Source organism: Pan paniscus, chromosome 1 (genome assembly GCF_029289425.2).
Source record: "Pan paniscus chromosome 1, NHGRI_mPanPan1-v2.0_pri, whole genome shotgun sequence".
NCBI lineage: Eukaryota > Metazoa > Chordata > Mammalia > Primates > Hominidae > Pan > Pan paniscus.
Genome location: NC_073249.2, coordinates 201,361,274 through 201,374,832, shown reverse-complemented (window position 1 = coordinate 201,374,832; position 13,559 = coordinate 201,361,274). Strand labels below are relative to the sequence as shown.

At 43.1% G+C, this 13,559-nt stretch overlaps 1 protein-coding gene across 3 annotated transcripts in view; it reads left to right on the top strand.

The window, feature by feature from the left end:
• MACO1 (macoilin 1) overlaps positions 1-13,158 on the top strand; it is a 69,773-nt gene extending 56,615 nt beyond the window's left edge. For 2 of the 3 annotated variants that reach the window (XM_003809477.7, XM_034958487.3), the window contains 3 exons: positions 2,146-2,266; positions 4,380-4,554; positions 11,220-13,158. In XM_003809477.7, coding sequence (XP_003809525.1) covers positions 2,146-2,266; positions 4,380-4,554; positions 11,220-11,422 — 499 coding nt within the window. In that variant the 3' untranslated portion in view covers positions 11,423-13,158. Of the gene's footprint in view, positions 1-2,145; positions 2,267-4,315; positions 4,556-11,219 lie in introns of those variants that run through there. The other variant, XM_063593949.1, reaches the window with a different exon arrangement.
• Positions 13,159-13,559: the final 401 nt, after the last annotated feature.

The following is a 13,559-nucleotide window of genomic DNA, read 5'->3' as shown; positions in this document are numbered from 1 at the left end:
TATTGTCTCCCATGCCTGAGAATCAGTAAGTTGATTTCAGTGTCTACCCCAAATCCCTTTTGCTTCCAGTTAAGCTTATTTATCTTATCCCTGGACAGTCCTTGTTTGCTATAACTTATTCTTTTTTTCCTTCTTTTTGAGACGGAGTCTCACTTTGTCACCCAGGCTGGAGTGCAGTGGCGCGATCTCAGCTCACTGCAGCCTTTGCCACCCAGGTTCAAGCGATTCTCCTGCCTCAGCCTCCCAAGTAGCTGGGATTACAGGCTCCTGCCACCGCGCCCAGCAAATTTTTGTATTTTTAGTACAGACGAGGTTTCACCATCTTGGCAGGCTGGTCTCGAACTCCTGACCTCAGGTGATCTGCCCACCTTGACCTCCCAAAGTGCTGGGATTACAGGCGTGAGCCACCACACCAGGCCTGCCATAATTTATTCAGTAAATCTCAGGGCATAAATCTCTGACTGGACCTTCCGTTTTGGTAGGCAGAGAACACCTACTTTCTTCATTGGGCTGTTTCTGGAACCTAGACAGTACCAGCTTTGGACTGGCCATTGCCATCATCTCTTTTAGCTCAACCTTATGATAGCCCTGAGAAGCAGCTCAACAGTGTGCCCTTATTTTTCTGTTTACTCCAGTCTTGTGGCAACTTTATGACAAGAAAGACAAAAGTCCCAATGCATAGCCCCTCAAAAGTGGGGGGAAAATTTTTTTTCTAGTTCACCGCCCCCTGCTGGACATAGTACATGTTCAGTTCTATCTGGCTTTGTGTGTATTGATTGTCTCAAGTCTCATGGCCTGGTGGGAAGTTTGCTGGATTGGGAAGCCAGAAAATCTCAGTTCTTATCCCTATTCTAAGACCTAAAAGCTAGGTAACCTTGAACTAGTATTTTATCTATGTAGCCTCAGTTTTCTTATCTGGAAAATGGGATAAATATACCCTAGGTTGTTATAAGGATTGAAGAAGGTAGTATGGGTAAAGTACCTTAGTGTCTGGCTCATCTAGACACTCAGTAATAATTATTGTATATATGTATGTATTTTGAGACAGGATATCATTCTGTCACCCAGACTGGAGTGCAATGGTGCAATCATAGCTTACTATAACCTGAAACTCCTGGGCTCAAGTTGTCCTCTTGCCTCAGCCTCCTGAGTAGCTGGGACTACAGGCATGTGCTACTATGCCCAGCTATTTTTTAAATTTTTTGTAGAGACAGGGTCTCTCTGTGTTGCCCAGGCTGATCTCAGACTCTGGGCTCAAGCAGTCCTCCCACCTTGGCCTTGGGAGTGCTGGGATTACGGGCATGAGCCACCATGCCCAGCCCAGTTATTTTAGAGTATTATTGAAATTATCAAAGGACACAGAGAACTGAGCAGACTGAGCCAAAAGCTAAAACCTGACAGACCCTGGAGTATAAAAGAAATTAAAAGAAATATAAATCCCACAATACAAGTAAACCTATAGTCTTTTTTTTTTTCTTTTTTTTGAGACAGAGTCTCACTTTGTCACCCAGGCTAAAGTGCTGTGACACCATCTCAGCTCAGTGCAGCCTCTGCCTCCCAGGTACAAGCAATTCTCCTGCCTCAGCCTCCCGAGTAGCTGGGATTACAGATGTGTGCCACTACACCCAGCTAATTTTTATAGAGAGGGGGTTTCACTGTGTTGGCCAGGCTGGTCTTGAACTCCTGACCTCAAGTGATCCACCTGCCTTGGCCTCCCAAATTGCTGTGATCACAGGCGTGAGCCACTGCACTCAGCCAACCTATAGTCTTTGTTAAAATTTTATTTATTTATTTATTTATTTATTTTTGAGATGGAGTCTCACTCTGACGCCCAAGCTGGAGTGCAGTGGCACGATCTGGACTCGCTGCAACCTCCACCTCCTGGGTTCAAGCAATTCTTCTGCCTCAGCCTCCCCACTAGCTGGGACTACAGGCATGTACCACCATGCCCAGCCAATTTCTTTTGTATTTTTAGTAGAGACGGGGTTTCACCATGCTGGTCAGGTTGGTCTCGAACCCCTGACCTCAAATAATCTACCTGCCTCGGCCTCCCAAAGTGCTGGGATTACAGGCCTGAGTCACAGGGCCCAGCCCCAACCTATAGTCTTTTAAATCACTTTATTTCCTTCTCTTCTTTTTCAAAAGGGGAGAATGCACCGAAACCTTACGGAATCGGATCAGAGAACTAGAAGCAGAGGGCAAGAAGCTCACGATGGACATGAAGGTGAAAGAAGACCAAATCAGAGAACTAGAACTAAAAGTCCAGGTAAGGGGGGAACAAAAGACTTCCCTTGTATTTGAATTCCACTTTTATGCTAAACTTGTGCTCTGTGTTGCAGTGTAGAGATGATGCCTTTTAATATAGATCAAATCTCATTGCATCTGAAAAATCTCTATGTGACAAAAAGATTTGAAGTTCTAATCTTGTCCAGCTCATTTCAAGTCATATTAATGTAGCCAGATTCTAATACAAACCAGAAACGTTGACAATCCCTTGGTATGTTTTATACCAGGATTTAACTTGCTGTAGATTCATTTAACTTTTTCAGGTTATAGGCCAGATTAGTGTCCTTTGAAACTTACACACCTCCTTTTAGCCCCAACCCTCTTTCTATTGCCAGGGGATTGACCCTCCTGCATGGCTCTGAGCCTTGCAGATTGTTGTTCATAGCAGTGAATGATAGGAAAGGTGCTAGTGCTATGGACATAGCCTGTTTTATGGGCTGTGTATACTTTAGCCAAATATTTGTCATTTAAACTAATGTCATATATTGTAAAGTTACAGTAATTTGAGCCAGGTGGGACAAGTGAAAAATTACTGTCAAGTCAGTGGACTAGAATGATGGCCTGGAGTACAGTACCGAAAAAAATACGAAAAAAAGTAAAGGTGGCATCAGAGATAGATGGGAAAGGTAACGATTAGTCAGTAAAAGGCTTTGGAATAGCTAAATAACTGGAGAAAAAAAATTAGAAACTCATCTCATGCCACATATAAAGAAATTCCAGATGAAGAGTTGAAGGCAGAAAAAACAAAGAATAAATGAGTTTTTAAAAACTAGGTGGAAATATACTTGACCTTGAAACAAGGGAAAGATTTTCTAAACATACAAGCAATGGGAAAAAATCACAAAGCAAAAATCATAATAATAAATGAAAAAATTGATTGGGGAAGGTACGAATATTGCAGCAAACATTATAAATAAGGAATTAATATTCTCAACATATCCGTAGCTCATAAAAGTTGCTAAGGAAAGCTCATATATATAGCAAAATAGGCTGAGGATGTGAACAAATAATTCAGAGGAAATACAGGTGACTGATAAGATCATAAAAATATAAACTCACCAATCATCAAAGACATGCAGATTAAAAGTAGATATCATTTTTCTCCTATGAAATTAGCAGATGATTTTTAAATGAGAATATCAATCATGGTGAGGATGCAACAAAATAGGCCTCATACATTGCTGGTAGAAATGTAACTTTCTGGAAAAGGTCTTGCACTTTTTAAGTATTTACCTTTTTTAGGAATCCAGCCTAAGGTAAACAATTTTAAAATCTCACCAATGAGTGATGTACAGAGATGTTCATCGTAGTGGTATAAAAATGCAAAAAAATTGAAAACAGTCTTAACAATGGGAGAGTCATTTAAATTTTGGTATGTAAACATTCAGGAATATTGTACAGCCAATAAAAATTTTATTTTCAAACAATCGTTGAAATCATTTAGTTTTTAAAAGACTATGTACAAAACTGTACATTTAATATTTCACTTCTGCTAAAAGATACACATATGCATAAAAGATTAAAAGAAATATTAAATTTTTTAGTGTTGGTATTATGAGTAATTTTCATTTTCTTTGAATTTTTCTATATTCCTAAATTCTCTGTAATAAGTTTGGATTTTTCTGTTAAAAAGAAAAATTCAAATATCTGTATGTATTAATTGTTTACATTAAAGTGGGCTTATTCTGCAGTATGCCCTGTCAAAATAATTAACATTTTTACAATTATTAATGCAGGTTGAGTTTTGGCAAGTTCAATTACAGCATTATGATAATTTGCACGTGGCCAGCAAGGAAAAATGTTTTCCATGGTTCTGAATTAGGCTTATAAGAAAAGTGTTTTATTTGGAAGCAGATTCCATTGTTTTCTAGACACATGCCCAGCACAGTCAAATGATTATCTTCTAAATGTTTTTGTATGTGCGTATTGCCATATAAACACATTTAGCACTTGCCTAAACCCATGAAACACCAGATTTTGTGTTCTAGTGGCCAGACCAAGAATAGTGGGATTTAATTTGTGATTTCAGGCTAATTTATAGACATCGATGCCAAAACTACCTTGTAGCATTGCTGTTTTGATGATATTGATAGGAGCTTCGGAAATATAAGGAAAATGAGAAGGACACTGAGGTGTTAATGTCAGCCCTCTCAGCCATGCAAGACAAAACACAGCACCTGGAGAACAGCTTAAGCGCAGAGACGAGAATTAAGCTGGACCTGTTCTCCGCACTGGGCGATGCAAAGCGGCAGCTCGAGATTGCCCAAGGTAGGAGAACGTGGGCCCCTGGTGAGGTGGTGTGACTGATAATGCACAGGGATGCACAGGCCAGACCTCTCCTGAGAGCTCTCAACCAAGGGGCATTTCAGTTTTCTCTTCAAGAGTCTTGGTAAGTGCCCAACATTGAAATATAGGAACCATCACATTAATTCATTTGCAGACATATTTTGAGATGAGAACATGTCAAGAGCAGGGCATACAGAGAATAGTATGATTTCTACATTCAAGGAGCTCACAGTGTTGTTGAAGAAGTAGAGAACTGCAGAGGCATCAAAAGGTGCTTAGGTATAAGTATATACGGGGCCTGAGGGAACATAGAAAGAGTCAGGGACGAAACTAGTCTGGGGAATTGGAGAGGGCCTCTCCCCAGGGGAGCTGATGTCTGAGGTGGGCCTGAATGATGAGGAGTTGGCCCAGTGAAGCAGCAGTGTGATGGAGGGTGAGGGGTAGAGGGGTCCACACAGAAGAAACAGCTTAGGCAAGGGCTGGGAGCTAGTGGGGCTTGATGTGTTCCAAGCTGCAGCCAGCCTGCTTGGCTGAAGCAGAGGATACAAATGAGGGAGCTGCAGGTGAGAGTCTGGAGAGTAGGCCATGGTTATCTACTTGGCTGATATTTACTGAGACCTACTTTGTGCCAAGCACCATAAGATTACTTGAAAATACAGCCCTGGCGATGACAGGTGATGAACAAGCCAGCAGGGAGTATGTCAGGTGGCAGTAGGTGCAATGATGGAAATAAAGCCATGGCGAGACAGAACGTATGTGGCAGGGGTCTCCCTTTTTAACAGGGCAATCATGGAAAATCCTTGAGTAGGTAGTATTTGAGCAGAGACCCAAAGGAAGAGAGCAGGAGTGAGCCGTGTAAAGAGCTGGAGGAAAGCACTTCCGGGGAGGGGGCAGCAAGTGAAAAGCCCGGCAGGGGGAGCGTGGGTACTCTGCAGGCAGAGGGTGGGGGTTGTAGCCTGTGTGATAACGGGGAGAGTTGTCAGAGCAGACAGGAGTAACAGCAGTCAGACTGTATGGGACTTGAGGCCCATGGAAAGAACTTAGGGTTTTACCGTGAGTGCCATAGGGGAGCACTGGAAGGCTTCTGAACAGAGGCATGGCATGACCTGAGAAAAATAAATTTGGATTTTTGTCCAAGAAATTGATTAGCTATCCAACCAGAGTACTAAATTGAGTATAGTACTGAAAAAATAGAGTACTCTATAGAGTACTAAATAGAGTACTGCATAAAATAGAGTACTGAAAAGAATTTTCAAATGGTTGACTTAGTGGAAAGAGAAGAATATTTCAAGCAAGGCATGGTGGTTTGTGTCAGTGCCTGCCCATAGTCCCAGCTGCTCAGGAGGCTAGGGCAGGAGGATCACTTGAGCCCAGAAATTTGAGACTAGCCTGGGGAACATAGCGAGACCTTGTCTCTAAAATAAAGAATATTTCAACAGGGACTGACAGAGTAGTCACAGTCTGTGCAAAGCATTGTCCTAGAAGCTCTGGGGGAGACAAACATGAATACAACATGGTATGTGAACTTTTGTCTTAGGGACCCCTTTACACTCTTAAAATTATTACCCCAAAGAGGTTTATTTCAAGTGGATTATATCTATCAATATTTACCTACTAGAAATTAAAACTTAAAACATTTATTTATTTATTTTCAAGACAGGGTCTTGCTCTGTCACCCAGGCTGGAGTGCAGTGGCACAGTCTCAACTCACTGCAGCCTCGACCTTCTGGGTTCAAGTGATCCTCCCACCTCAGCCTCTCCCTAGTAGCTATGACTATAGGCATGTGCCACCATGCCCAGCTAATTTTTTTTTTTCTGTTTTTTTTCTAGAGACGAGGTCTCACTTTGTTGCCCAGGCTGACCTCGAACTCCTGGGCTCAAGAGATCCTCCCATCTCAGCCTCCCAAAGTGTTGGGATTGCAGGCATGAGCCACTGTGCTCAGCCAAATTAATTTATTATTCATTTTAAAATAACATACAAACATATTACATGTTAATATAAATAACTTTTTAATTTGAAACTCTATTTTCCAAAACAAAAAAAAATTCCTGAAAAAAGTGGCATTATTTTACATTTAGCAGATCTCTTTAATGTCTGACTTAACAGAAGATAGTTTGATTCTTTTTTTTTTTTTTTTTTTTTTGAGATGGAGTCTTGCTCTGTCACCCAGGCTGGAGTGCAGTGGCACGATCTCGGTGCACTGCAAGCTCCAGCTCCCGGGTTCACGCCATTCTCCTGCCTCAGCCTCCCGAGTAGCTGGGACTACGGCGCCCGCCACCACACCCGGCTAATTTTTTGTATTTTTAGTAGAGATGGGGTTTCACCATGTTAGCTAGGATGGTCTCGATCTCCTGACCTCGTGATCTGCCCGCCTCGGCCTCCCAAAGTACTGGGATTACAGGCGTGAGCCACCGTGCCCGGCCAGATAGTTTCTTATCTCTGTTTCTACATTCATTCTGTTGTGATTTCACACTCCACCTAATTTCTAGAGGACTCCACTTACACTTTTGACAGAATGAGCATGAAGAAGGGAAGTAATGTCTCAGTACTATTATGAAGGTAGTTTTGAGCCTGTGGACCCTGACTGTACTTTGAGAATTGCTGACCTAGGGTGAGCCCAGCAAAAAAGTAGAGGCATGAGGTAGAGGCAGGGGGCTAGAAAGGCCAGAGGAAGATCAGGGAAGGCCTCGTGAAGGAGGGGGCATTGAGTGGGCTTTGATGATGAATTTCAAGAGCAGAGAATGCCAGGGAAAAACATGTTGCCTGAGGAAGTAGTATAAGCAAAGGAAAGAAGGTGCCGGGATGTTCAGGTGAGCAGTCCGGCAGCCTTAAGCTGGGGGCAGGGAAGGAAAGAGTGGGAGGGTAGGGGACCATGAATGAAGCCATACTAGAGAGGGTATTCCCTAGATCTTCCTGAAGGAAGAAAGAGGGGACGTGTTCAGACTGTTAAGCGGGAAATCTCCCTCCTATAGCATGTGAAAGACCGATGGAAGGGGTGAGACTGAGTGGAAACAGACTGTGAGGAAGCTACCACTGTCCTCTATCTAAGAGATGATAAGTATGGGGAGGGCGGACGGGCCAGACAGGTGAGTGGAGAGTGGAGGTGCCTGAGAGTTCTGGAAGGACAAAGTTGTTGGAACCAAGGAAGGGAGAGCAGAACAGATACAAGGAGTGAAGGAAGAATAAGTTTGGTTTTGGATGTTTTGATTTGAAGGTACTCCCCAGAAACCCAAGTAGGAAATATTCCTCAGTCAGTGGGAACTTTGGGCCTAAACCAAAGACGGAGGCCCAAACCCCTGGGAGTAAGGGGTTGGATTTAGAAGTTGTGAAAAGTTAGTGAAGCGCAGGAGTGCCTTGGGATGGCACAGGTGGCTGAGCAAGAGAAGGAGTTTGAGAATCACACTGCTTTAATCTGTGGACTCGAGGAAAGGCATTTAAGAAGGTTCCCAGGAATCCTGCTTTGAAGCCGAGCTTCTGACCTTACACTGACTTTATTTGCCTACCTGGCTTAGTTCCCTGAGGAGTGGCCACCCCTCAGTGCTTCAACCCTGTTTACTTGGTTTTGCAAACTTGGAAAAGATTCCCCCTGGCGTGAAGCAGCACCTGGCCTGAGTAGCCAGAGGAGCTTGGCTTCCCAGCTCAGACTGTGTGCTCTGCTGTCAGCCCAGAAATCCTCATAAAGTGACAAAGAAGCCAAAAGAACTTTTTCCAAAGCACTGGGTATGTTTTCCTGTTACTGATTAAAGAAATCAAACTTAAATCAGCAGGGAAAAAGATACAGTGGCTCATATATCAGATGCTTTTAGGTATTTTATTCATCTGAGGCTTATTTTGTTCAAAGAGAAGGTGGATATTTGATGCTTCCTTGAAGCTTAGGGGACATGAAGGAAGTGAGGGGGGCAGTTCCTTTCTACTGCTCTCACTGCTGCCTTCCCCACTCCCTCCCTACAGGGTTGTGCTCAGGATATTCTAATAAGAACCCAACTTTGTAATTTAAATCAAACCTCTTGTTGCTTTTCTCCTTCCTACTATCATTTGATACATCCTGGTTCCAAAATGACTTTCAGGCCAGGCGCGGTGGCTCACACCTGTAATCCCAGCACTTTGGGAGGCCAAGGCGGGCGGATCACAAGGTCAAGAGATCGAGACCATCCTGGCCAACATGGTGAAACCCCGTCTCTACTAAAAATACAAAAATTTGCTAGGTGTGATGGCACACGCCTGTAACCCCAGCTACTAGGGAGGCTGAGGCAGGAGAATTGCTTGAACCCTGAAAGTGGAGGTTGCAGTGAGTAGCGATCACGCCACTGCACTCCAGCCTGGCGACAGAGCAAGACTCCATCTCAAAAAAAATGAACAAAACAAAACCAAAATGGCTTTCATCTCTACTACATCCTTTTAAAAAATATACCGCCAAGCTTTCTTATATTCCAAATAGATTATTGTCTTCTATAGGACCCATGAGCAATCTTAAAATAAATGCAACTCAAATGCAACCTTTTTCTTTTTTAAGCATTTTTGTGGGCTTTTTTTTTTCTTTTTCTTTTTCTTTTTGAGACAGGGTCTCTGTCACCCAGGCTGGAGTAGAGTGGCACAATCTTGCCTCACTACAACCTCCGCCTTCTGGGCTCACGTGACCCTCCTGCGTCAGCCTTCTGAGTAGCTAGGATTACAGGTGTGAACCACCAAGTCTGGCTAATTTTTGTATTTTTTGTAGAGACAGGGTTTTGTCATGTTGCCCAGGCTGGTCTCGAACTCCTGGGCTCAAGCAGTCCACCCACCGTGGTCTCCCAAAGTGTTGGGATTACAGGCATTAGCCACCACACCTGGCCAGCATTTAAGTTTCTGAAAGACTACTCCTAAGTGTTCTAAGTGCTTTTACATATACCAACCATGTCTTTCTTCTGGTCTCCCTAGAAGACCAGGAAGCTACATAGAATGATGAAAGTCATGTGAGGCTTTGGAACAAAGTGGTCCTGGGTTTAAATCCTGCCCTACCTTTTGATAACTAAATGACTTTGAGCAAGATACACAACTTGTAGAACTCCAGCTTTTACTGGACTGGGCAATAGGGAGCTAACAATGGAAAAAAAAAAGGGTAGACACAGTGTCTGCCCTCATGGAACTCATGGTCCAGCAGAGAGATGATGGACACGGATAATCACCAAATGAATAGTTGCCAGAGATTGAAGAATGCTGTAGGTAGGAGTGTACATTTGAAACAGACTGCAGGGAATTGAATCCTGGCTCTGTCACTAGCTGTATACCTTGAGCAAGTCACTCAACTTCTCTATGCCTCAGTTTCCTCATCTATAAAATGGATAATAATAATTCCCCCATCATGGGGTTGTCGTAAGAAAGAAATGAGTTAGTATACATAAGCATTTAGCATGCCTGGCATATATGAAGCCCTATGTGTTAGTTTTTGTCATTATAAGTGACAGAAAGGGAAGTTGAGGGTGTGTTAAGAATCTAGGAGTTAGACCGGGCACGGTAGCTCACACCTGTAATCCCAGCACTTTGGGAGGCCGAGGTGGGCAGATCACCTGAGGTTGGGAGTTCGAGACCAGCCTGACCAACATGGAGAAACCCCGTCTCTACTAAAAATACAAAATTAGCCAGGCGTGGTGGCGCATGCTTGTAATCCCAGCTACTCGGGAGGCTGAGGCGGGAGAATCGCTTGAACCCAGGAGGCAGAGGTTGCAGTGAGCCGAGATCTCGCCACTGCACTTCAGCCTGGGCAACAAGAGCAAAACTCCATCTCAAAAAAAAAAAAAAGAATTTAGGAGTTGTAGGAAGCTAATTTAGACAGGAGGCTCAGGGAAAGTTTTGCTGAGGAAGTAGAAACAGAATCCTCAAGATTTAGCTAGCTTCACAAAGAAAGCAGGAGACACACAGGATAGGAAGTGGCCCGAGGTAGGCAGGAGCTGACTGGATCAAGAAACTGAAGCGTAGTGAGGGCAAGTGTGCTGGAAGGCTAAATAGGGTGATGTTGCTAAAGCAAGGGCAAGTGATGTGGGTCACACTAGCGTTCCTCCCAGTACAGCAGCCACAGAGCTTCCTCTGTTTTGTCAGAGAACCTGGTGGCAGAAGCGTATTACTGTGACTGAGTCTGAGGCCTTGGTTATGCTGTATTCCTTGGTCTGACACTCAGAGATAGTCTGTCCTCTCAAAAAAATTCCAGCTCAAGAGGTGGAGCCAGAGTTCAAAATCGCCAGCCCTCTTACGCTGTCATAGCTGACTGCCATGTTCAAAACGTGGTTCCTGGAAACTGACTTCTTTACATCAACCACACCTATATGAACAGAATCCCTTCTTAGCTCTAAGCCAAGAATCAGTAAACTGTGGCCCATGGGCCAAATCTGGCCTGCCACCTATGCCTGTACTGCCTGCCGATGAAGAATGGTTTTTACATTTTTCCATGGCTGGGAAGAAAAGATGACAAAGATAGTAAGTACACTGTATATGGCCCACGACACCTAAAATATTTACTGTGTCCCATTACAGGACAAGTTTGCCTGCTCTTATAAATCACTGAACCTGGAGCTGTTCACACTGAACCGAATCTACTTAGGGATTGGCCCCTGGGGACATTGTGTTGGGTGAGGCCTCCCTTTTCACTAATGGTGGGTCTTTGATCTTACAGGACAAATCCTTCAGAAAGATCAGGAAATCAAGGACCTAAAACAGAAGATAGCCGAAGTCATGGCCGTCATGCCCAGCATAACATACAGTGCCGCCACCAGCCCCCTGAGCCCTGTTTCCCCCCACTACTCTTCCAAATTTGTGGAGACCAGCCCCTCTGGACTTGACCCCAATGCCTCTGTTTACCAGCCCCTGAAGAAATGAAGGCCAGCTGTGTGTTGTGCCCAAAAATTTGGTTACCGGAAGGCATTGCAAAGGAGCGTCTCTGGCAGTCAAGATAAAAAAACAGTTTCTATTGTATTTTGTGGCACTGTATCTGTTGTCATTTTTAAAAAGGGGGGAAAAGATAACATCCAAGTCTGATTAGAACTGCCCATCAGTTTTTCTTGTAAATTTTTAGAAGACCTCACAGAACTTTACAGTTTATTTTTCTCGGCCAACACATTAAAACCATTCTTGGATTTCAAGTAGCCAACTTTGCCTTTTATGTATTCTTACATAGTTTCCTCTTGAAGAAAAAAAAAGCAGAGTTTTTGTTTTTCAACCCTTTATGTTTGTTTTGTTTTATTCTTAAATAAGCAAGCAAAACCTGCACATTGGATTCACGTGAGATGATAATGAAAACTTTTAGTTTAAGAGTGAAGGGTTAAATAACCTAACAGAGCTTTGATGTTATAGCTGCATTAAAGAAGGTGATTGTCAATATTACAGAAAACAAAAATGGATTGCCCCTCCAAGGACCAAACAGATTCAAGGAGCATCATTTAAGCTAAGAAGAGACCTAAGTGATGAAACTAGCTGTAAGAATGTAACAGGGGTTGTGTTTGAAATATTTATATTCCCATCGGTGTGTTTAGTCCTAGAAAATTGCTAGCAGCAGTCTTCTTCACAGTGCCTTGGGAAAAGACATTTCAAGAGGAAACTTGATAATTTTAAACTCTTTTCCCCCTTTACCGTCATCTATCCTCTATCTGTATCAAGCTCACTGCGGATCCTGCTGTAAAACTGGTGGGTAGCTGGGCTGTCCGTTACCACCACAGCTACATCTTCTGTTTCTTTGAATAGAAAGCACCACAGTGTTTTGCACTTGCCTCCAGTAAAGTGCCCTGGGAAGGGAGCCGGGCAGTGTTTGTGGACGAGAGACTGTAACGATGGCTAATAAAAGCTGCGGGTCTAGGTTTTTTTTTTTTTTTTTCATTTCATTTAACTGTGCTTTCTCCACTTTTCATCATTTTGTGTTTGATGATTTAAAAGAAGCTTGACTATTCCTCAGCTCTTGTGCCAAGGAGGGTTTTTTTTTTTTTAAGACTCTTAAACTCAAAACTCTGCACAAAGATTTCAGTTTCAAATGTGTATTATACATGGGTAGAAAAGTGTTTGCACAGGCAACTTTTGGAAGTGTTTAAGAATCAGGGTGGGGGTGGCGGGAGGGACCGGGTGGGGGCAATGCGAAATTGTATTTGGAAACTAGGAAAAATTAAGAAACCAAATAAATTGGTTTTGCATCCTTGCCATGGATTCTGGAAGGACATAGTTCTTCTAAAATTTCCTGTTAATTGGCATGTACGTCTCATTTAAAGCAAATTAAGTAGGACAAGCAAGTCAGTAAAATAGAAGTATTAAAAAGAATCATCCTTTAAATCACAGATCTTATTTTGAGATTAAAAAAAATACTTCTAGCTTTAGCCAGGTGTGCATGTTGCTGCCATTTTGCATTTTTGAATCATCTTGTGTAATTGTCACCATGAAAGTGTTACTCAGAATTGTCATAGATTTTCTCTTCTTTGTGCAAAAACATGGAAAATTGTCACTGACTTTGTGTTGAGGTTTCCCCCATTTTGCTGCCTTTTGGGACACTTCGTTAAATACTGGTCTTGGCTGCATTCTTTTTTTTTTTTCCTGTGGGGTTCAAAAGAATAAACATTTTCTTACAGATAAAACTAGTTTTCTGCCTTTTTAACTTTCAGGAGAGCACAGCAAGGTAGATTGTTCTGAGTGGGGCTTAGCCGGTTGCTATCTTGTTCTCATCTCGGCCTGCGTCAGGTGGGGGTCCCCCCACACAGCCGATCCCTGGGTAGGGGGCAGACCCAGGATTTGGGGGAGACCCATCAGGATCTCAAGTTGGTTTGGTTTCTGTGCGTAAGACATGTCCATTCTCATTTGTTTTCTCCCTTCTCCGGCATCTGATTAGAGCCAAGGCTGACTTGTTTTCTGGTACAACCCTCCTTTCCTAAGAAAGCAAGTTAGGGGTGGAGTTGGGGGGTAGTTGGTGAGAAAATCTTGAGAGCAAATTTCCTTCATCAATGCCTTGCCTTCTATTTTCTAGAATCTTGCTTGGCCA